General features: G+C 36.4%; 1 protein-coding gene across 1 annotated transcript in view; it reads left to right on the top strand.

Annotated features, from left to right (window-relative positions):
- Nucleotides 1-23,500, top strand: part of TAF4B (TATA-box binding protein associated factor 4b) — a 113,509-nt gene that overhangs the window by 31,180 nt on the left and 58,829 nt on the right. Inside the window, exons 8-10 of the mRNA XM_039217551.1 lie at nt 7,639-7,774; nt 8,443-8,548; nt 21,830-21,999. Coding sequence (XP_039073482.1) covers nt 7,639-7,774; nt 8,443-8,548; nt 21,830-21,999 — 412 coding nt within the window. The remainder of the gene's footprint in view (nt 1-7,638; nt 7,775-8,442; nt 8,549-21,829; nt 22,000-23,500) is intronic.

The raw sequence follows: 23,500 nt of genomic DNA, 5'->3' as shown, positions 1-23,500 counted from the left end.
CTGTCAGCACAGAGCCTGATGCAGGGCTCGAACTCACAAACCACGAGATGTGATGGGAGCTGAAGGCTGACGCTTAACTGACTGAGCCACCCAGGCACTCCGAGTAGATGTTTTTAAAGTGTGTAGAAGGCCTATTACATTAGGAAACCGCATGTTCTGGGGTTTACCAAGATTGAGATTTAATTTAGATGGGGCATGGCAAATAAGTTTCAACATTCACTGTAGGATTTGACTGGAGCTCTGTGTTAAGATTCTGAGGCTGAATGTAGCCATATAGAAGTGATGGCATTTAGTGGTATATGCCATTGTCCCAGAAGATAAGGAATAATAGTGGTAGAAGAGCCATGTATTAGCTATTCCTGAGAAATAATTGGCAACTCACATGTATTTCTTGACTTTTACATTGCAGTTAGTTAGGGTCCTCTATTGTCTGGAACTCCGCCTTACTGAGTTCATTCCAGTAATCACATACTGAATATTGTATAGAAATTAGAGGAGATATTAAGTGCTTGATTCTAGTAACTCAAGTGCATGTACTACTTGAGTTATTTAGAGATAAACATTTGATTGCTGTGTATTTATGAATAGGGGAGTAGATGAGAGAAAGACAGAGAAAGCAATAGTACCTTGTCACATATCCCAGAGCATAATGTAAAAATTGTAATTAGTGTAAAAAAAAAAAAAAACCCCAAGTAATATTGTGTAGTCCTAGACCTATATTTCTATAAACTACTAGAATATTAATTTATGTTAACATCCAAATGAAACATCAGAATTTTACATGTCAAGACAAAAGGCTAAGGTATGTACTACTTAGCAATTTTCCTTTCTAGTCACTTTTTGGAGGGAAATTAAATAAAGAACTTAAGTTTTAAAAAATACAATAGCTCTTTCTTTTGCTTGCCAAGTAGGAGTAAGTATCTCTTCAGGTGAATTTCCATCTCTCTACAATAATTTCTCAATCTCCATAAGATGCCTAATACTGTGGTTTTAAGTGGTACTTTTGAGAGAACGCTGATGAATGCTCTTCTGCTTTCTCACTCGTATTTTGTTGAGCAAGCGTGCAGTGTGCTGCACATGCCACCCCAAGTGCTGTAATCATTAGGATGAGGAATAATGGGGATCCAGGGTTATTAAATCCCAGCTCAGAACTTTGTGATATGTATAAATATCATGTATGATATATATTTATAAATTTAAAATATTTATATTCATAATACATATAACAATTATAACTATGATTTTTAAAGATATGTTTATATATTTTTAACTGGCATATTTGTCTCCCACCATATGCATGATCTAGACCTTATATGGGCTGTAGGCAGGGCCATGCTTACCTGGGATTCTATGGGTGGGCACTGAGGCTTGCTTTTCCCAGCTTGTTCTTATCAGGGCTGCATACTTATGCCTCAGTCCCATGGGGGCTACTCCCATCTGCCCCAGCCCCACTCATTATAGCCCACGGTGCATACAGCCAGGCTGTGTGGGGCCTGCATCCACTTCAGGGACAGAGCTTCGGGATATTGCATGAGCACCTGCCAGAATGGTATGAAGACTAACTCAAATGCATTTATAACTTTGTGTGTGTGTGTGTGTGTGTGTGTGTGTGTGTGTGTGCGCGCGCGCACGCATGCGCTTAGAGAAGGGTGCAAGTGAGTAAGGGCGGGGGAGAGAGAGAGAGAGAATCTCATGAAGGACAGAGAAGCAGAGCTCACCCAGAAGTGGGGCTCACGGTTTTTTTGTTGTTGTTACTTGTTTTTTGTTTTTTTTGTTTTTACCTCAGAAGCAGGGCTCATGCTTGCCTGATGTGGGACTCGAACTCTCGAAAGGTGAGATCATGACCTGAGCTGAAGTCAGATGCTTAACCACTGAGCCACCCAGGCAGCCTCCAGTAATATTCTTTTACTGTTTTTCACAATTAAAATATTGAAAAAGAATATGTAGTAAAGGATATTAAGGAAGAAAATGTGAGTGAATAGGGAGAGGCCAGAATTGTTAGGATTATTTGTTAAGTTTCAGTCTGAGTACATAAATGTAACTCTGAATGCATATTTCATTGTAATATTTATTATTTTTCTAGTAATATTCTCATCATTAGTTTGAAAATTCAACTTCCTTATTTTTGTAATTATAAATATAGTTTATGCTAATCATAAAAAGGAAATAATGCAGATACCTATAAAATATATATAAAATATGTAATAGAAACATAGCAACCAGGTGGCTCCATCAGTTAAGCATCCAACTCTTGATTTTGGCTCAGGTCCTGATTTCATGCATGCTGACAGTGCAGACCCTGCTTTGGATTCCCTCCTCTTCTCTCTGCTCCTCCCCTGCTCATATGCATACATTCAAAATAAATAAAATAAATAATTAAAAAAAAAAAACAAAAAACGAAGGTACCTGGATGGCCCAGTCAGGCCTCTAACTCTTGATTTCAACTCAGGTCATAAACTCACCATTCATGATATCAAGCTGAGGCTCTGCACTGAAAGCATGGAACCTGCTTGGGATTCTCTCTCTTCCTCTCTCCTTGCTCATTCTCTCTTCTTTCTCTCAAAACATATAAGTAAACAGTTAAAAAAATATACAAAGTAGAAAGCAGAGTTACCATGCTAGGAAATAATTAGTTTATTTACTAATTGTTTTATAACTTACAGGCCTTTCTTTATGCATACACATCTAAAAAATTTTTTTTGAAGTATAGTTGATGTATAAGATTATATTGAGTTTCAGGTGTACAACATTTAAATGCATTAGGAAGTGATTACCACACTAAACCTAGCTATTATATGTCATGCAAAGTTATTAAAACATTAACTGTATTCCCTATCCATGCTGTACATTATATTCACATGTCTTATAACTGGAAGTTTGTGACTTTATTTCACTTAGCACAATACTTTCTGGGTCCATCCATATTATTGTAAATGGCAAGATTTCATTCTTTTTATAGCTGAGTAATATTACATTGTATGTATATACCACACCTTCTTTATCTCTCCATGTATAAAAATCTCAGTTGGTAAAATATAAATCTAATCCCTAGGACTTTACAACTCAGTTTATAATCTCAATTTACTGAAATACATCCTTGTTTTCAAGAACTCTCTCTTTTTAAGAGTTTAGTTTCATAGAGTGATGGTAGTTGAGGTATTCCAATTTGTATTTTTCTCTATGGGCATTAGTTCTTATGGGATTTCTTTTCATTTCCTTATGTTTTATTTTTTAATATTTATTATTTTTATTACTTTAAAAAATTTTTTCTGTTAATTTTAATCTAAGTTAGGTAACATATAGTGTAATAATGATTTCATGATAGAATTTAATGATTCATCACTACATATAACACCCAGTGCTCATCTCAACAAGTTTCCTCCTTAATGCTCCTCATCCATTTATAAAGCCCATCCCCCCGCCCAGCACCCCACCAGCAACCCACAGTTATTCTCTGTACTTAAAACTCTTTTATGGTTTGTTTCCCTGTTTTTATCTTATTTTTGCTTCCCTTCCCTTAGGTTCATCTGTTTTGTTTCTTAAACTCCACATATGAATGAAATAATATATTTGTCTTTTTCTGACTGACTTATTTCACTTAGCATAATATACTCTCGTTCCATCCATGTTTTTGCAAATGGTAAGATTTCATTCTTTTTGATCGCCGAGTAATATTCCATTGTATATATTGTATATACCACATCCTCTTTATCCATTCATTAGTTGGGCTCTTTACATACTTTGGCTATTGTCAGTAGTGCTGCTATAAACATTGGGGTACATGTGCCCCTTTGAAACAGCACTCCTGTATCCATCCTTTGGATAAATACCTAGTAGTATAATTGCTGGGTTGTAGGGTAGTTCTATTTTTAATTTTTTGAGGAACCTCCATCCTATTTCCCAGAGGGGCTGCACCAGTTTGCATTCCCACCAGCAACATAAGAGGTTCCCCTTTCTCTGCGTCCTCTCCAATATCTGTTGTTGGCAGTGTTGTTAATTTTTGCCATTCTGTCAGGTGTAAGATGGTATCTCACTGTGGTTTTGATGTGATTTCCCTGATGATGAGTGATATTGAGCATTTTTTCATGTGGTTGTTAGCCATCTCAACGTCTTCTTTGAAGAAGTGTCTATTCATGTCCTTTGCCAATCTTCACTAGATTATTTGTTTTTTGGGTGTTGAGTTTGATAAGTTCTTTATAGATTTTTGATTCTAACCCTTTGACTGATATGTTATTTACAGATATCTTCTTCCCATTCCATCATTTGCCTTTCAGTTTTGTTGATTGTTTCCTTCACTGTGCAGAAGCTTTTTATCCTGGGTCCCAACAGGTGATTTTTGCCTTTATTTCCCTTGCCTCTGGAGACATGTCAAGTAAGAAGTTGCTACGGCCAAGGTCAAGGAGGTTGTTGCCTGTTTTCTCCTCTTAAGATTTTAATGGCTTCCTGTCTTATGTTTAGGTCTTTCATCCATTTTGAGTTTAATTTTGTGTATGGTGTAAGAAAGTGACCCAGGTTCATTCTTTCTCATGTCCTGTCCAGTTTTCCCAACACCGTTTGCTGAAGAGACTGTCTTTTTTCTATTGGATTTTCTTTCCTTCTTTGTCAAAGATCAGTTGGTTATATGTTTGTGGGTCTATTTCTGGGTTCTCTGTTCTGTTCCATTGATCTATATGTCTGTTTTTCCACCAGTACCATACTGTCTTGATGATGACCTATGGGATTTTTTTACTGAGACATTTTGAGTTTCTTGTGAGTTACCTTTATTTAGTAATACATACTACATTTTATATTATTTGTACAAAGTAGAGAATAGAATAAATTTTATCTCTAAAATTCTGTTCACCAGTCTCTCTCCTGGCTTGTTTATATTATCCATATATGAGTTTAAGGACTTTTTAATAGTTCACTATCAACAGCTGACTGAAATATACATGGTGATTGTTTTTCTTTTTTGGAAGGTAGCTATGCTCCCCACTATACCACCAATGCTGTTTTTCTTTTTTGAAGTGAAAAAATGAAGCTCTGCTATTTTGTTTTTTCTTATTCCTTGTAGCTAAAAATAGCCCCTACTATTAGTGTAGTTTCTCTTCATTTATCCCTAACCATTGTCCTTTAGATTTCTTTTTTTTTTTATTTTTTTTAAATATTTTTATTTATTTCTAGGAGAGAGAGAGAGAGAGAGATAGCATGAACAGGGGAGGGTCAGAGAGAGAGGGAGACACAGACTCTGAAACAGGCTCCAGGCTCTGAGCTGGCAGTCAGCACAGAGCCCGACGCGGGGCTCGAACCCACGAACCGCGAGATCATGACCTAAGCGAAAGTCGGACGCTTAACCGACTAAGCCACCCAGGCGCCCCTGTCCTTTAGATTTCTTGTACTGTTTGCTCTCTTGGAAAATTACCTAACATCGTCATTTTCCAGCTGCTTTTAACAAATAGCTCATTAAAAGTTTTTATATTTTATTCATTAATTTTTTTAAAGTTTATTTTATTTTGAGAGGGCGAAAGAGAACAAGCATGAGCAGGGGAAGGGCAGAGAGAAAGGGAGAGAGAATCCTAAGCAGGCTCTGCGCTGTCAGCCCAAAGCCTAGTGTAGGGCTCACTCTCTCACCAACTGTGAGGTCATGACCTGAGTCAAAATCAAGAGTCAGATGCTCAGTGGACTGAGCCACCCAGGCACCCCAGAAGTCCTTATCTTTAAAAAATTTTTTTAATGTTTTTATTTTATTTTGATAGATAGAGACAGCACGAGCAGGGAAAGGGCAGAGAGAGAGGGAGACACAAAATCTGAAGCAGGACCCAGGCTTTGAGCTGTCAGCACAGAGCCAGATGTAGGGCTCAAACTCACAAGCCACGAGATCATGACCTGAGCCAAAGTCAGACAGTTAACCAACTGAGCCACCCAGGTGCCCCAGAAGTCTTTATCTTTTAGAGATATATTTTGAAATATTTAGGGCTAAAAAATATACCTGGAATTTTTTTTTAAAGTAGGCTTCATGGTTAGCGTGGAGCCTAACATGGGACTTGAACTCATGACCCTGAGATCAAGACCTGAACTGAGATCAAGAGTTGGATGCTTAACAGACTGAGCCACCCAGGTGCCCCTATACCTGGGATTTTTTAAAAAAATAATTGTGGGGGGTGAGGAAATGAGTGGGTAGGAATATGGATAAACAGGATTGTAAAGAATCATTTTTGAAGCTGGGTAATAATAATAATATGAGTGATTTTATTTTATTCTTCCCTCTACTTTTGTATATGCTTGAAATTTTCCATAAGTTAAAAATTGAAAATAGGGGCACCTGGGTGGCTCAGTTGGTTGGGCATCTGACTCGGTTTCAGCTCAGGTCATGATCTCACAGTTTTGTGAGGTTGGATTCTCTCTTTCTCCCTCTATCTCTGCCCCTCCCCCAATTGTGCTGTCTCTTTCAAAATAAATAAACTTTTTTAAAAAATGACAGTATGATCTAAATGGAGATTTAAATTGGGCAGTGGGTAGTGCCCCGATTTGAATTATACTCCAAAAATAAAATAGAGTAAAACCTTAGATTTCAAGTAACTTGTTCTGTGAGTGTTCCGCAAGACGAGCAAGCGTTTCTAATAAATTTTAACTTGATAAATGAGTGATGCCTTGCAATACGAGTAGTATGTGACACCAAACATCACATGATCACAGCAGAGCCAGTGGTTCTTCTCTATCTCTTTGTGGGATTGTGGGTGATTGTCTCCCATGCTCAGGTGTTTGGCAGAAATCAGTGATTTTTCAGAATGTTGGAAGGTGCCCACAACTGGCATCCTACCGTCACTTTGCATTGTGAGCAACAACAAGAGGCTATGGAGGAGTACTCCTCTGCAGAGGAGGAAAAAAGGTGGTGAAATTCCTCACTACAAAGGAGATTAGGGAGATGTGTAAAATGTGGGAAACTGCAAAATTTTGTAGAAAAGCACTACCCGAATAAGGCTATAGCAGTGCAAACAATGAATCTTTTTAATGACAACCCAATGTCACATTTCCACGAAATCCTCAAAAAGAGGCAAAAGCAGACGCCGTTGGATAGGTTCTTTGTTAAAGTTGCATGGAAAGAAAGATTCCATCGAGCCAATAGACAGCAGTGATTCTGTTAGTGATAGTGAAAGTCGTCCTACACAATAATCTCCTCTCTCTTGTCTCCCTCACACTAGCCACGAAGGCTTTCAAAGGTAAGTGCAGGTTAATTTGTTTATTTTCTTTATAGGCTATATTTTCTTTATTTTGTATTATAGTATTATGATCATTTTTATATGAATATTTTTGGGTTGTGGAACAAATCATCTGAGTTTCCATTATTTCTTAAGGGGAAATTTACTTGGATATACAAGTGTTTTGGATTAAAAGTGAAACTGTTTCCAGAATGAATTACGCTTGCAAACCAAGGTTTTACTGTACATTGTGTGAGGTAGTCATATTTTTCACTTTCGAGCAAGGTAATTTTGCTACATACAAATACAAATTTTAAGTAGACTTTCTTGTTGTGCTAACATAAAGGTAGATTTACAGGTAGGTGAGCACAATCGTTTGTTCTACTCTTAAACTGAAAACTTGTTCTTTCCTAAAGCAGGTTTACGTGAATGAGTGTATTAATAGTTCTTGTTGTTTCAGGTAGTCCAGCAGCCTTTAGGAGGTGTCACAAAACAAGTGACCACGCTTCCCCATTCCTCAACATTGACCATTCAGAAATCTGGACAGAAGAAGATGCCAGTGAGCACTGCAATACCTACCAGTCAGTTTCCTCCAGGTAGACGCCGACCCATCCCTGGCTCCATCACGCTGGGTTTGGAACATGATGGGGTTTTGTAGTATCTTTTTTTATTTGTCATATTAAGAAAAAGTAGTCTTTTAAAAGTAGGACCTAGGAGAGAGGACTGAAAAGTCACTAGTACATTCTTTGTATATACATAGCTACTTTTGGGCGGATATGTGTTTTAGAATAAAAGAAACAACTACTTGCAATATTCTGTAATTAGATAAAATAATCTGTTAGTGAATAAAGCACTTTTTTAACTTCTAAAAATTCCTATAGCTTTATTTTTGAAATGTACTTTTTCTACATCTGAAAATTGTTCTTATACATAGAAGAAGTTTCATGTATTCTTAAAGTCTGCAAATGTAAATGATATATTAATAACATGTATCACTTGTCATGTTTCTGCATATGTTCATAATGCTGGTAATTCTACAGACTGCTTGAAGACTACATAAAAAGAAATGGAGAGGTCTTGATTTTATAAGATGATTTTAGACAGGGAATAAATTCATTGCTATTTTTGAATTTAAACATAGTTCTAGGACAGCTTGAAATTTTGTTTGGTTATTCTGTGTATATTAAAAGCTGTTGTCCTGCATTTTTCCTAATATGGAATGATTGCTTTTTTTTTAATTATTTTTTTTCTTTTGTTTTTATAGCTTCCATTCTAAAGCAAATTACCCTGCCAGGAAATAAAATTCTGTCACTCCAAGCATCTCCTATTCAGAAAAATAAAGTAAAAGAGAATGGAACAACATCTTTCAGGTAAAGAAAATATATAGTTAAAATTTGGTCTGGTTTAAGGAAGTAGTATTAATAAAAAAATGACAGAATAACATAAATATAATAATGCCTTTTTAAAAAGCTGACAGTACTTCATTGAGTACAGTCTATAAACAAGTATACAAATCTTAAGTGTATAGTTCAGTGAATTTTGAGAATTATACATCCCTGTATAATCAGGATGCTGAATGTATCCTTTACCTTCATGCTACTTTCAGATCAATTACCTTCTAACTCTTGCCTCCAGCAGCTCCTATTCTTTAAATATGTATTTATTTATTTTGAGAGAGAGAGTGCACACTCATGAGCAGGGGAGGGGCAGAAAGACAGGGAGAGGGAGAGAATCCCAAGCAGGCTCTGCACTGTCAGCACAGACCCCAACAACGGGCTCGAATTCACAAACTGTAAGATCATGATCTGAGCCGAAACCAAGAGTCAGGCACCCCCAGCAGCTGCCATTCTTATGTCCCCATCCCCATAGATCATTTTTGTCTGTTCTTCAACTTTGCATAAACAACAAATTACATTAACTTTTTTGCATATTTTTCCACTCGGCATATTTTTGAGATTCATCCATATCATTTTGAATATAGAAGATTGTTCTTTTGTATTGGTGAGATATAATCATTGTGTAAATGTAAATTTCTTTATCCTTTTTCCTGTTGATGGACATTGGGTTGTTTCCAGATTTTTTAGAGTAATATGTAAAGCTGCTATAAACATTTATATACAGGGGCACCTACATATAAAAAATGTACATTTATATACAGATTTTTATGTGAACATAGGTTTTCATTTCTCTGCAGTAAGTATCTAGGAGTTTGATTGCTGGATCAGTAGTAAGTGTGTGTTTATTTAAGAAACTACCAGACTTGGGGCGCCTAGGTGGCTCATTTGGTTAAGCAACTGACTTTGGCTCAGGTCGTGATCTCGTGGTTCATGAGTTTGAGCCCCATGTCGGGCTCTGTGCTGACAGCTCAGAGCCTGGAGCCAGCTTCAGATTCTGTGTCTCCCTCTCTCTTTGCCCCCCCCCCCAAATAAATAAACATTAAAAAAAAAAAAAACTACCAAACTTTACCAAAGGAACTGCACCATTATCATTTCCACCAACAATGATAAGAGGTCATTTGCTCTTCAACTTTGTCACCTCTTGGTATTGTCAGTTCTTTTGATTTTTACCATTCTTATGAGTTTATTATTGTTATTATTGTGTGGTTTTAATTTGTATTTCCCTAATGACTAAAGATATTGAGGATCTGTTCTTAATATTTATTTGCATTCCACATACCTTCTTTGATGAAGTATGTGTTCAAATCCTTTGCCCATTTTTTCTTACTGAGTTGTTTTCTTATGGTTTATTTTTAATTTATTTTTTTATGGCTCATTTATTTTGAGAGAGACAGAGAAAGAAAGCCTAAGTGGGGGAGAGGCAGAGAGAAGCAGGCTCCTCCCTGTCAGGGTGGAGCCTGACATGGGGCTCAAAGCCATGAACCCTTGAACCATGAGACCATGACCTGAGCTGAAACCAAGAGTCAGATGCTTAACTGAGCCACCCAAGCACCTCTCTTATGGTTGAGTTTTAGAGTTCTTCATGTATTCAAGATCCAAGCCTTTTGCCATATATAAGTGATTTGGAAATATTTTCTTTATGGTGTATTTCATCATTCACCAGTGTTTCTCACAGAGCAAACATTTACTTTTGCTTAAGTTCGGTTCATTACGTTTTTCCTTGTAAATTATACTATATACATTTCATGTTTTATCTAAGAAATGTTTGTGTAATCCTAGCTTACAAAAATTATCTCCTATGCTTTGTTCTAAAAGTTTAAGTTTTAGGTTTGTCCTTCTTGTATTGATATTCTTAAATTCCTGCCTATTTCCTAGATAAAAACCAGTATATGGATATTTGCTTTCTTCTTCCTCAACCTTCGTCCGTTTTTAGTTGCATTATTTCTTTGTCATAATTTAAAATCATTTCTGTAGTAGTTTCTCTTCTTCATCTCCACCTGCATTTTAGTTGTACGTCTACATTTATATTAAAATGATCATCTAGTCCTGTCTCTGAAGTTTTATTAGTTATCTCTTGGTTGGAATGAAGTTCATCTATTCAAGAAAGGCTGATTAGTGTAGAATTTCCTAAGTTCTTGTGTGTTAAAAAAAAAAATTGTTGCATTGTCTTTGATACAGTGGGCAGCTGGCTGGATATGAAATTAACATTTTTGTAATATTTTCATATTGCATTTTTAAAAATGCTTCTCCACTATTGCCTTGATATTTATGTTGTTTTTATTTACTTGATATTCTCATCTGAAGGCCTTGAATTTATTTCTTCGTCTTTGAGGGGTGCCTGGGTGTCTCAGTCGGTTAAGCATCTGACTTCGGCTCAGGTCGTGATCTCACAGTTTGTGGGTTTGAGCCCTGCATCAGGTTCTGTGCTGGCAGTTCTTATTTTAGTTTAAAAGTTATCTCCTTAGAGAATTTGCTTAGCCAGCCAATGTAAAGTAACTTCTTCATTCATACCTGCTGTCTTCTGAGGGGCTCATCAGAAAATATCCTGGTTGTTTATCATTCCTTGTGTTTCCCACTCCTTTAAAATCTCTATGAGAGTTTATAATAACTTTCGTTTACCATTGTATATCTAATATTTAGAACAAGGCCTGGTCCATAATAAGCATTCAAATATATGCTGAAATAATTCAGAAAAAGAGAATTGAACTATGTATAATCATAGCTATTTTTAAAGATATTGTTTATTTTTGCACTAATACATTTTTGTTTTCTATAATGCTTTATAGTAATTTGGGTCATTTGTGGCATATGCATATCTTTTTAAAGTGACATTTTTTTTTAACTTAAGTTTGATTTATTGTGGATACTTAATATCAGTGTCATTTCAGTTGTTAAAATGAAGCTTAAAAAAGACCCTTGATGTTGACTCTTCGGTCAAATAGGAGATAAATAGTGTGTGCCATTAGACCTTGTCTTGACTTAACTGGATAAGGTTTAATAACATAGGATGATATCTGTCTATTTTTTTCAAAACTACTTGCTTAACTGAAAAAAATTTTTTTTGTTTTTGACTTTTTCCACTAAGAGTATTATATTTTCTGTTTGGCTTGTCAGCACACCTGGGATGTATAAGGGAAGCTATATAGTACTTCAACACCAGAGGGAGCCAGAGATTCATGTTTTATTCTTCATATTTCAGAATCAGAAGTGACAAATATTATAGTACCTTTGCATGTTTGTTTAGTTAACCCTACTTAAACTGAGTGGCTGCTTAATGATAATAAGGAATTGTTTTTTATTTTTTTGAAGGTATGATAATGCTTTAAGGTTAAGGTTTTTTAAAGAGTTCTTAAATTTTAGAAAGAAATAATAAAATATTTATGGATAGATAATGCATATACATATTTCCTCTGTTAGTGACAATATGTTAACAGCTAGGGGTTTTAATGTGATATTTTTAAACTTTTGCTTTAAAAGGACACTTTTAGGACAATAACATAGGACAGATTACATGCGATTTGCATAGACCGTATTCCTCTATTAAATTGGATACCATTTTTTCTTATATTGCAAGAATCATTCTCAGTGTAGATTATTAGTCTTTTTTTTTTTTTTTTGTAGATTATTAGTCTTGTTGAAGAGTCTGCTTTTCCTTATAGGTATAAGTGTGCCAATAATACATATTGTTATATAATCTATGAAATAATATATATAATCTTTCCAAAGCAGAGCCTTGTAGAGAAAACAGCCTCTAGCGACAAAAGAAATCTCTCATCTTGGAAGGATACAGCATCAATGTGAGCTATGCCCAGATTAGCTCTAAATCTAGGGTTAAAATTCAACAGAACAGTCTTCTTGGAGGAGTTGCCTTATACTAGATTTCAATAGAAATTAAGCTCTTAAAACAGTCTTTGCAGGAAAATTATATGAATAGACTTGAGACCAGAGATTGTGAAGTCTTTCAAAGTTTTTGGCCAGATTTTGTCATGGTAAAAATGCTATTTTAGAAAAATGTTTGTACTTAGATGCAGAATGAACTGGAAGAAGAAAAGGTATTAAGGTAGATATACCATGAAGCACAGGTTGAAGTTACATTGTCAGGGAATAGGGCATATCTCATTTATATGTCATGGACATCTTCAAGAAGGATCAAAGCTAAGAGATAGTGATAATTATGTGGTATTATTTATAATAGATATTTCTTAACAATATTGGTAATTGAATTGAAAATATAGTAACTATATATAAATTAATACATATATTAAATATAGGAAGGAGGTGGTGGATACTTTCAAAATAATTTGTAAGTAAATAACTGCTAGTATAGCATAGATCAGCAATTTCAAAACTGCCCACGAACTTACTGGGATTATTGATTTGTGGGCTCACCCAAAATGAAACTCTGGAGACCGAACCTCGGCAAGAATCTGTATTTTTAAAATCCTCATAGTATTTCTACTGCTCATTATAGGTTTGGGACTGTAAGTATTGACCACCAGGTCTCCAAATGTTATCTATAGAAAATAGTTTTGAAACTGAGACTTTTTTCAGGGAATTTGTGACATTACAACAATTTTAACAGTAATAATACTAAAATAATGATAGTTATTTCCCCTTTTCAGTATATTATTTAATGGGTAGTTCAAAAGCTACAGTGGCAAAACCTCTGGCACCTTAATATTAATCAAGCCAGGGGCACAAAACTCTGCTGGTAGGCATTCTTTCTTTACCCTCACACACTCACAGTAAATGAAAAGAACCTAGGTGTGTGTTCGTTTGTTTGTGATACTTTAATGAGACAGCAAACATTATTATTTTTATTAGGTCTCGACCCTTACATATACACCGTTTTAATATTCAGTGTGACAAAATGGGAGGTTTGCGTAAAGCTCTTCGGCTGCATGCTGGGGTCTCGTGGTTGTCTCAAGGACAAGTGCTTGCACTTGTGTTTCAGTTGTGAGCCAAACTAACCACTTTTCATCGAGCACCATTTTTACTTGAAAGAACAAAGAGCAACTGGGAAATAAATGGTGGTTATTTAGACCTGGGAATTTGACAGATATTTTTGTGAAAATGAAAAAACAGAGCCTGTCACTTCAGGGAAAACAACTGACAACATTTTTTTTGCCATTGATAAAGTTTGAGCTTTTCAAGCAAAAATTAAAAATTTGGAAACCTTGTATCCACTAACATGAGCATAACATCTTCCTGATCGTAGATGTGCTGATTAGATTGGTGCAGATATTAACATGTGAGTTTGGATTGTGTATGGTGAGATCTGTATAACTCGGTGAACCAGTATTTTTCAGATTACCAACATGATGTTACAAAACCATGCATTAGTAAAAGATCCATCCAAAGTGAAGAGAGTCAGTGACTTTTTAAAGACATTGGAAAAATAGAACACGATGCCACCCGAGTGATTATTTTTTAATTTTGGCATTGTTTCCATTAAAGTGCTATTTATGTTAATACGTAATGGTTTCATTACTTTTCAATGAATAAATACTCATTTTTAAAAAAAGATTTTATTTATTTTGAGAGAGAGAGAGAGAGAGCAAGCAGGGGAGGGGCAAAGAGAGGGGGAGAAAGAGAATCCCAAGAAGGCTCTATGCTATCAGCACAGATCCTGACTTGGGGTTTGAACCCACGAATTGCAAGATCACGACCTGAGCCAAAATCAAGAATTGGACACTTAACTGACGGAGCCACCCAGGTGCCCCCAAAAAGATTTTATTTTTAAGTAATCTCTATACCTACCATAGAGCTCAAACTCACAACCCTGAGATCAAGAGTCATATGTTCCATCAACTGAGTTAGCCAGGTGCTTCTTCATACTCAGTTTTGAATTCTGATAAAGTTCTAGCTTCTAATACAGTTTTCATTCAGAATCCTATAATAGCTACAGTTTTCACCACCCTAGATAAGGGAATTGATGAATAGAAATGTGAACAAATTTATTCGTCATCCTTATAATAACTGTCAGAACAGTGACTGAAACCTTGGTCTCTAACTCTAGAATTGATACTCATAATTAATTAATTCATTCATTCTTTTGAGAGAGAGCACAAGAAAGAGCACAGGTAGGGGAGGGGCAAAGGTGGGAGGGAGAGGGAATCTCAAAGCAGCCTCCATGCCCAGCATGGATGCTGACACAGGGCTCAGTCTCTGAACCTGACTGTGAAATCATGACCTGAGCCAAAATGAAGAGTTGGACACTCAACCGAATGAGCCACCCAGGCACCCCAGTGCTCTTAATTTTTATAACTCCGTATTTTTCCAAGTGTGGTCCACAGAGTGTGTGCCTCACAGACACCTACGTATGTTTGTTTAAAAAACGCCCTCCAGGGGCGCCTGGGTGGCTTAGTCGGTTGAGCGTCCGACTTTCGCTTAGGTCATGATCTCGCAGTTCGTGGGTTCGAGCCCCGCGTCGGGCTCTGTGCTGACTGCCAGCTCAGAGCCTGGAGCCTGTTTCAGCCTGTGACTCCCTCTCTCTCTGACCCTCCCCTGCTCACGCTGTCTCTCTCTCTCTCCTAAAAATAAATAAAACATTAAAAAAAAAAATTAAAAAAAAAAAAAAAAGCCCTCCATCATAGACCCACTGAAGGTGAATTGTGGGTGCTGAATTGGTTTGTATTTGATTGTGAGACCTGCATTTTGAATATACTTTAGGGTGATTCTTAAAATCAAGCACTAAGGTTTGGGAAATCCTGCAGTATGTTATGCTACATTTGACCCAAAAGAGGAAAGACAAAGGGAATTTCCCATGAGAAAAATAACTTCACAGAGGCATGAAAGAGAATATTAGGGTGTTGTGTGAGTTTATGTGCTGGCTGTGGTACAGAGGTTATGCCTGAGGGTGGTGAAAAAAGGATTGAAGGCAAAATTATTTTACCAGGAATTAGTAATCTAAGGGAAGAATTTGGTCTTTTTAAAATAAAATTTTTGTTTATACTTTCTAAACAAATTATTAGACTAATATATACATTTTGAACAGTATTCAAATGGAAGAAAGGATATACAATGGAAAAATATGGCTCTCCCTTGCTTCTTTTTCACTCTGTTACCCAGGTTGCCATTCTAGAGCCAACCACTGTTAGCAGTTTCTTATGTATCTTTCTAGTATAATCTTCTCCAACACAGATGGTGGGTGGCATACGATACATTATGTTTTACATTTTGTGTTTTTACAACGTAGTAGTACTAAATCTTGGAGATTGTTCTATACCAATGTATATTCATTGTTATTTCAGATTTTTAACAAAGTTATGTAATGATGGGTAGTTATTTCCAGTGTTTTGTACTAGGAAAATAAAGTGGCTATGATTTCACATAATTTCTAGAAAGAAGAGCTTATTCATTTTAAGTTGTCAGATAATATCAAGTAAATCTCCACAGAGATTAGATTTACAAATTACACTGAGCAGCAAAGTTTACGATAGCATATTTTCACGTGTTCTGATGAACTTTATTAACAAATTTTTGCCAACCTAACAGGTGAAAGGTTATATCTTATATTTCTCTTATGAGTAGAACATCTTCTGTTTGAGTCATTTTAAACTTTGTTAACTGAAAATTCTTGTGCTTTGTTCATTTTTCCACTGGATCATAGGTTCCTTCCTTAGTTATTTGTAGGAGCTCTTTGTATAAGAAACTAATTCCCGTTCCATGATTATAATTCAGTCTTCAGTCTAATACATAGGGACTGTTATTGTCTCCATTTTACTGACAGTGACGGTCTAGAAAGATTGATTTGCTTTATTTGACACAGATAACAACTGGCAGTCAGGATTACACTATGGGTAGTTTGACTCATTTTTACCCACTGTTGTTCTTCTCGGTACTTTGTAATAAATAGCACACTGTTCTGAATACGTGGAAGTTTCCTCAACTATTTACCATTTACATACCACTCTGCTAAGAATGATAGGTGATAAAAATAATATAATCTTTTTTATACTTAATATAGTTATTGAATATAATCAATACAATTAGTCTAGTTGGAGTTTAAGAGAAACAGTCTGATTTTTGTGTGTGTTTACAAAATACCATGTTTATTTACCATTTATTGAATATTTACTATATGAAGCATAATCCTGGAAATGAAAGATGCTTTCTACCCTCAATCATAGTTTAGTATGGAAGACAGGCAAGTAATCCAGTGCTTAAAATAGGCTAGAGTAAGTGCTGTGGCAGAGTATGTAAAGACTACCTTGGAATATCCAAGTCCTTCTCCCAGATAAGTAGGGACCTGCTCTATTTCTTTTCAGTGAAGTTATTAGTGTGGGAATTGGGGGAAGGGGGGCTTAATACAGGTTATCCCTTGAAATACGCTGATTTTTAGAATAGAAGGCAGAGTGAAATCTACCATAAGAGAGACAAAACATGCTCTCAGAAGTTGAAAAGTTGTAGCAATTGGATAAATGCTTTTTTAAAGTATCAGTATTAGTATTTTATTAGTGTAAAAACAAAGTAAAAAAAAAGACATAGAAACAAGTTTAAAACAAATTAAAACAGTATTTCTAAACTAGGTATTTGAAAAGGACTGGGATATAGATAAGACTTTGACCACTGAAAGATCATAAAAGAGGACTTTGAAGACTAGAACTGCATGTAGGGAGTGTTCTGAGCAAGGCCAAGAGTCAGTACGAACTGTGTGATAGTAATGGGAGGGAAGAGTGCAAAGTTAAGGTCATTACCTGGAGAACCTTGAATATCAGGTTAAGTTCTTGGCAGCAGGAGAGATTTTTGAACAGGAAAGTAATATGATTCCCTGTACTTTAGAAGAGTCAGTCGGGTGCTGGTGTAGATCTTAAGAGGGTAGAAGAGATTTAAGAAGTAAGGCATGAGCAGTAGATAACTTTATCAAAAGCTAAAGAATTAGATCAGTTTTAGAAGCCAGAATGCAAGACATTAATGATAATTGGGTAATGCTTCTTTAATTTTTACACAGTAACTCATTACAGCCTACAGAATCTTAAATTGGAAAGTTTTTTTTACTAAGACATTATTAAATTTCCTTTTTGCGTATCTTAAAAAGAAAACAGAACAGATTATTCTTCATAGTTCCTTCATCAAAAACACTGCATCAGATCAGAAGACTTCAAGATATAGTTCAGAGAGTCTCATTTTCTTCTTCAGAATTAAAACCTAAACCAGAATCACAACTGTGCTTCAACATCAAAGCCTTTAATAATGTCCTGGCTTATCTTAGCCTTATTGATAATGCTGTTACAGCATTGTGTTGTCTTTTCTTTCCATCAGTCTGCCTCCTTTCTTAGAGGAAGTGTTAAATGGCTTGGGTGCTATTTACTGTGGCACCTTTTCCTCTTCCCTCAGTAGGGGTCTTCCGCTATTCCCGCTGCCCTCTGTAACCATAGCAACTGACAGCTGTACTAGAGGGAGCTGTGTTCAGCTTGGGGCCAAATAGGAGGAGGGAAGGCAGGCAAGAACAAATCTTTTTGGGCAGTTAGTTCCTTGCTTATTTCAGAGGAGGGCTGCAAGAAAATTCTTTTTTTAAAATGTTTATTTATTACTGAGACAGAGAGGAACAGAGCATGAATGGGGGAGGGACAGAGAAAGGGAGACAGAATCTGAAGCAGGCTCCGTTCTGAACTGAAATTACAGAGCCCAACGCAGGGCTTGAACTCAGGAACTGTGAGATCATGACCTGAGCCGAAGTTGGACATTTAACAGACTGAGCCACCCAGGCGCCCCTACCTTAACCAGTTCTGATTTTCTTTTTAAGGGAAGATTGATAAGGGAAAACTTCATATTTCCTGTTTCCACTTTTCTTTTCCTAAATGTTTGTTTACTATTAAAATATCACTAAAAATTTTTATTGGGTAATCCATGTACATAGTACAGCATTCAAAAGGTAGAAAAGAGTATACCGTGGTATAAAATAAGTCTTAGGGGGGAGGGGGGATGGGCACTTGTGGGGATGAGCACTGGGTGTTATGTGGAAACTAATTTGACAATAAACTATTTGTAAAAAAAAAATAATAAAATAAAATAAAACAAATAAAACAGGAAAAAAAAAAGTCTTTCCTATCCCTACTTCCCTGTTTTCCTCTCAAGAGAATTTCTCATTTTTATTTCCAGAGGTATGGGATATGTTATGCCTGTGTGTGTGTGTGTGTGTGTGTGTGTGTGTGTGTGTGTGTGTGCGCGCGTGTGCGTGTGTGTCTGTTTCCCAAGAGACCGTCTCTTCTCTACCTCTTTTTTTCCCCCCTACTTCATAATAGTCCTTGGCAGTTATTCTTTATCAGGTCAAAGAGAACTGCCTCATTCTTTTAACTGGCTGAGAGGGACCTTCAAAAACACCTAATCCAAGTTACTCGTTTTTTAAGGAAAAATTTGAGTCCTAGGGATGGTAAGTACTTGGTTGGGTTTCAGTTCTAGAGTGAACTAGCTCTTCATTAATGTGTAGTTGACCTTTTTTCTTTACTTTTCCTTTTTTTGAGTAGACTTTGTTTATTAAAGCAGATTTAGGTTCACAGCAAAATTGATTGGAAGATACAGAGAATTCACCCTAATCTCACACATGCATAGCCTCCCTCGTTATCAACATCTCCCACCAGAGTGATCCATTTGCTATAGTTGACAAACCTGCATTGGCAAGTCATTATCCCTCAAGGTCCAGAATTTACATTACAGTTTGCTGTTGCTCTGGTACATCCTTCGGGTTTTAGAAATGTATAATGATGTATCCAACATTATAGTATCATACAGAGTAGTTTCACTGCCCTAAAACTTCTCTGTGTTCTATTCATCTCTCTCTCCCTGCTAAGTCCCTGGCAACTGCTGGTCTTTTTATTGTCTCCATAGTTTACGTTTTACAGAATGTCATATAGTTGGTATCATACAGTATGTAGCCTTTGCAGATTGTTTTTTTTCACTTAGTACTATGCATTTACATTTCCCTGTTTGTCTTTTCATGGTGTGACACCTCTTTTTTTTTTTTTTTTTTAGCACTTAATAAAACTCTATTGTCTGGATATACCAGTTTATTTATACACTTAGCTACTGAAGGACATCTTGATTATTTCCAAGTTTTGTTTGTCATCTCTGAAGCGGCTCATCTGTGTACAAGTTTTTGTGTGGACATAAGTTTCCAACTCCTTTGGGTACATAGAAGTGCAGTTGTTGGATTATATAGTAAAAGTACGTTCTGTAATAAACTGCCAAATTGTCTTCCGAGGCGACTGTACCACTTGGCATTCCTACCAGCGTGAGAGTTCCTGTTGCTCCACAGCCTCATCAGCATTTGATGTCAGTGGTTAGGATTTTGCCTTTTCAACAGATGTATAGTGGCATCTCATTTTAATTTACATTTCTCTGATGACAAGGATGTGGACCATCTTTTCATATGCTTCTTTGCCATCTCTACATCTTTGGTGAGGCATGTATTAGGTCTCTGGCCCATTCTTTAATTGGTTTGTTTTCTTATTGTTGAGTTTTAAGAGTTCTTTGTGTATTTTGGATAACAGTCCTTTATCTGATGACTTTTGCAAATATTTTCTCCCAGTTTGTAGCTTGTCTTTTCATTCCCTTGATAGATGGGGGGGGGGGGGGGGGGGGGGGGGGGTTGGTTGGTTGGTTTGGTTTTTGCACTTTAAAGTAATCTTTACCCTCAGTGTGAGGCTCAAACTCACAACCCCCAGATCCAGAGTTGCGTGCTCTACTGACTGAGCCAGCCAGGTGCACTTTGAGACATGGGGTTTTTAAAATTAATTTTTACTCAGATCTTTTATTTATTTTATTTGGATCATGGTCTATCTTTGAGTTTATGGTGTCTGCCATTCTTACACTTAAGCTGTCTACATGTTTAGATGTTTCTGGAAACACTTATATAGGTGGCAGAATAATTTCTAGAACCATTTTTGGCATTCATACTTCTGACAATACCTCTGTGACATTTGATAAGGTGGAGTCCAAGCATTTTTGTATAGTTTCTTTGTATTGCATGTTTTATTTTTCCCTTTGTAAAGACACACCTTTTAATGTTAGGGTTTTAAATCTACTGTTCAGATTATAAGACTGTTCTCTCTTCACTTTCAACTGCTGTGTCTAGCTTTCTTTTATTTAGTTTTTTTTTTTTTTTTAAACCTCTCATATATGTTTGAGCATGGTCTCTTTCCCCCTCACCCCTAATATGCTGCCTTTTAAAGTGGAATACCAGAGGCCTTCATTTCTTGAGTGCTTGAAAATTATAATTTATTTCCCTTCCCCGTGCACAAATGTGTTACCACAGGGAGTTTCATAATTTAAATCTATTGACGTAAGACCACATGATATATACCATTTGGCCCATGCAATAAAAAGAAGCAACATCTTTTTTATATAATCATGTTTGTGTAAATTATGTTATGCATTGATAGGTGAGTTATGGTTGGTAACCTGCTTGTTATTACATATGGTGATAAGGATGCTTTGAGGAAATTTTCATATTTCTTTTCTGTCTTCTCTACCCTTAAACAGATACACTCATCTTAGCACTGTAGCCATGTAGCAATCCTATTAGATAAAAACAACTATTTAATTTTGCTGGTGTGATGCAAGGAACTCAGACACATTTTGTGTTTTATACATATGTCATGTTAGTATGCGTATGTGTATAATTTATATCTTATATGTAGACCTTTGGAGCCATTTGCTCGAGGATGTGGTTTAATGAATTCAGTTGGTACAGATGGAGCACACCAAAAGTCTGAGGCAGAAAATCAAAACTAGCTTTAACCATTTGGTTTCAGAATAGTTAGCCAAAAAAGCTTCTTTTCAGGGGTCTCTGTGTAGGTACGGACCTTTCAAGGGGTTTCTCCTGCCCCTCAATGGAACAGTAGAGTGCCCTGGGGAAATCTGAAGAGCTTTTAATCATCTTGGATGAAAACAAAGAAGTCTGTTTTCATTTCTTTGTCTCTTCATTTCAGGGCATTTGTGGATAACTTAGTTTAACTCCAAGTTCCTGTTGGTGTATTTCATTGACTAAACTGAAAGACAGAGAGATGGACACAAGGAGACAGAGTTGTTTCTGATTCATCTTTCTGATTAAATGTATACTAATGGTTAGACACATCAATTAATTTTAAAAGCTTCCAGGGAAAGATAGCTATTCTTCAATTCTCTTGCTTGGATGAATTGAGAAAATGATGTCTTTAGTTTTAAGGAAAGATCTGTAATTCTTTGCTCTCTTAAATCATTCATATACATATTCCCCACCACCACCAAAAAGCTATCTTTTTTCCCTCTTAGAGATGAAGATGACATCAATGATGTGGCTTCCATGGCAGGGGTCAACCTCAGTGAAGAAAATGCCTGCATCTTAGCAACAAACTCTGAACTGGTTGGCACTCTGGTTCAGTCATGTAAAGATGAGCCTTTTCTTTTCATCGGAGCTCTGCAGAAGAGGATTTTAGACATTGGTAAGTGCAGACTTAGGACTGTCGACCTGAGAGGACTGTCTGTTCCAGGGAAAGTGCTCTCAAAGGAGGCAGCCTGGGTTGGCGTTTCTGGAACGGCGAGGCTTACATAGGCTGTGGAAATAATCAGAATTTCATGGGTGTTCTGGAAAGAAGCATTTATTTTAAAAACTACTAACGTAACTTAAATCATAATCTATAGTTTCTGGATTAGAGAATAGAAGTTAATATTTTATGTGTATTTCTTAGAGGGAGAAAGATGTGTGTATTCTTATGTGAATTTGTGCATATGATATACAGTTTTTTTCTGTCCTGTTCCTTTCTTGAACTTTAGCACATATGTATACAAATTCATGCATACATTACAAGTTCATGTTTATGAAATATAGAAACTGCCAAGTACTGTGAAACATAGAAACACAGAAATTGAAAGTGAGTCCCTTTTTTCTATCTCAACCCTGAAATTTAAACCCATCCTTGCTCTAAAAGATCTCTAAAATATTAGGTGTCTCTCTGGCTCCAAAAGTAGTTATTAGATGGCGGCAGCGTGTAGAAGGAAATGGAAAAGAATGTACCAGTTATGTTCTGGAGCCACACAGCTTTTTGGTTGTTCTTTAATACCAAACTTGCATTAATGTGAGAGACTACACTCTCCCCACATTGACTGAGAAATGAGAGATTATTGCATGTGAGTTATCTCATTTCTTATGTCGTAACCCTGGGACTTCTCGGAGTCCCTTCTCCCATATCAAAATTGGGAGGTCAATACTAGTGACCTTTAAGTATACTTTAGTAAGAATCTTTATTATTATTATCATCATTATTAAATGTTTATCTATTCTTGATGGTGGGGGGGGTCAGCAGAGAGAGAGAGGGAGACAGAGGATCCAAAGCGGGCCCTATACTGACAGTGACATCCTTATCTGGGGCTTGATCCCATGAGCCGCAGGACCATGACCTGAGCTGAAATTGGACACTTCACCAACTGAGCCACCCAGGCACCCCAAGAATCTTTATATTTTATATTGAAGCCCTAACACAAAAATCAGAAGGTTTCTGATTTCTGGTTTTTTTTTTTAATTGAGGGAGAGAGAATGAGTGGGGAAGAGGGACAGTGAGAGAGAAAAAGATGGAGAGAATTTTAAGCAGCCTCCATGCTGAGCATGGAGCCCAATGTGGGTTCTATCTCATGACCCTGGGATCATAACCTGAGCTGAAGTCAGAAGTCAGATGCTCAACCAGTTGAGACACCATAGTATTTTAAAGGACTACAAAATACATTACTATTACATATTTTAAATCTGTTTTGCAAAATAATAAAGAAATATTTGAGCTCCTGCACCTTTTTTTTAATCTCTAATGTAACTTGGGTATCTGTTATCTTTCTTTTATTATGAAAAACTAGAATTTATAAGCAGTCCAAAAGTTTAGGAATTCAGAAGAGCTGATGTTAAAATGTTTGCTCCCTGCTTGCATTTTGTTTGACTTTTCTCCCTGCCTGCGG

The sequence above is a fragment of the Hyaena hyaena genome, unplaced genomic scaffold (assembly GCF_003009895.1).
Source record: "Hyaena hyaena isolate Hyena2069 unplaced genomic scaffold, ASM300989v1 scaffold_14, whole genome shotgun sequence".
Taxonomy (NCBI): Eukaryota; Metazoa; Chordata; class Mammalia; order Carnivora; family Hyaenidae; genus Hyaena; species Hyaena hyaena.
Note: the sequence above shows the minus strand (reverse complement) of the source record. Positions and strands in the feature narration are given on the sequence as shown.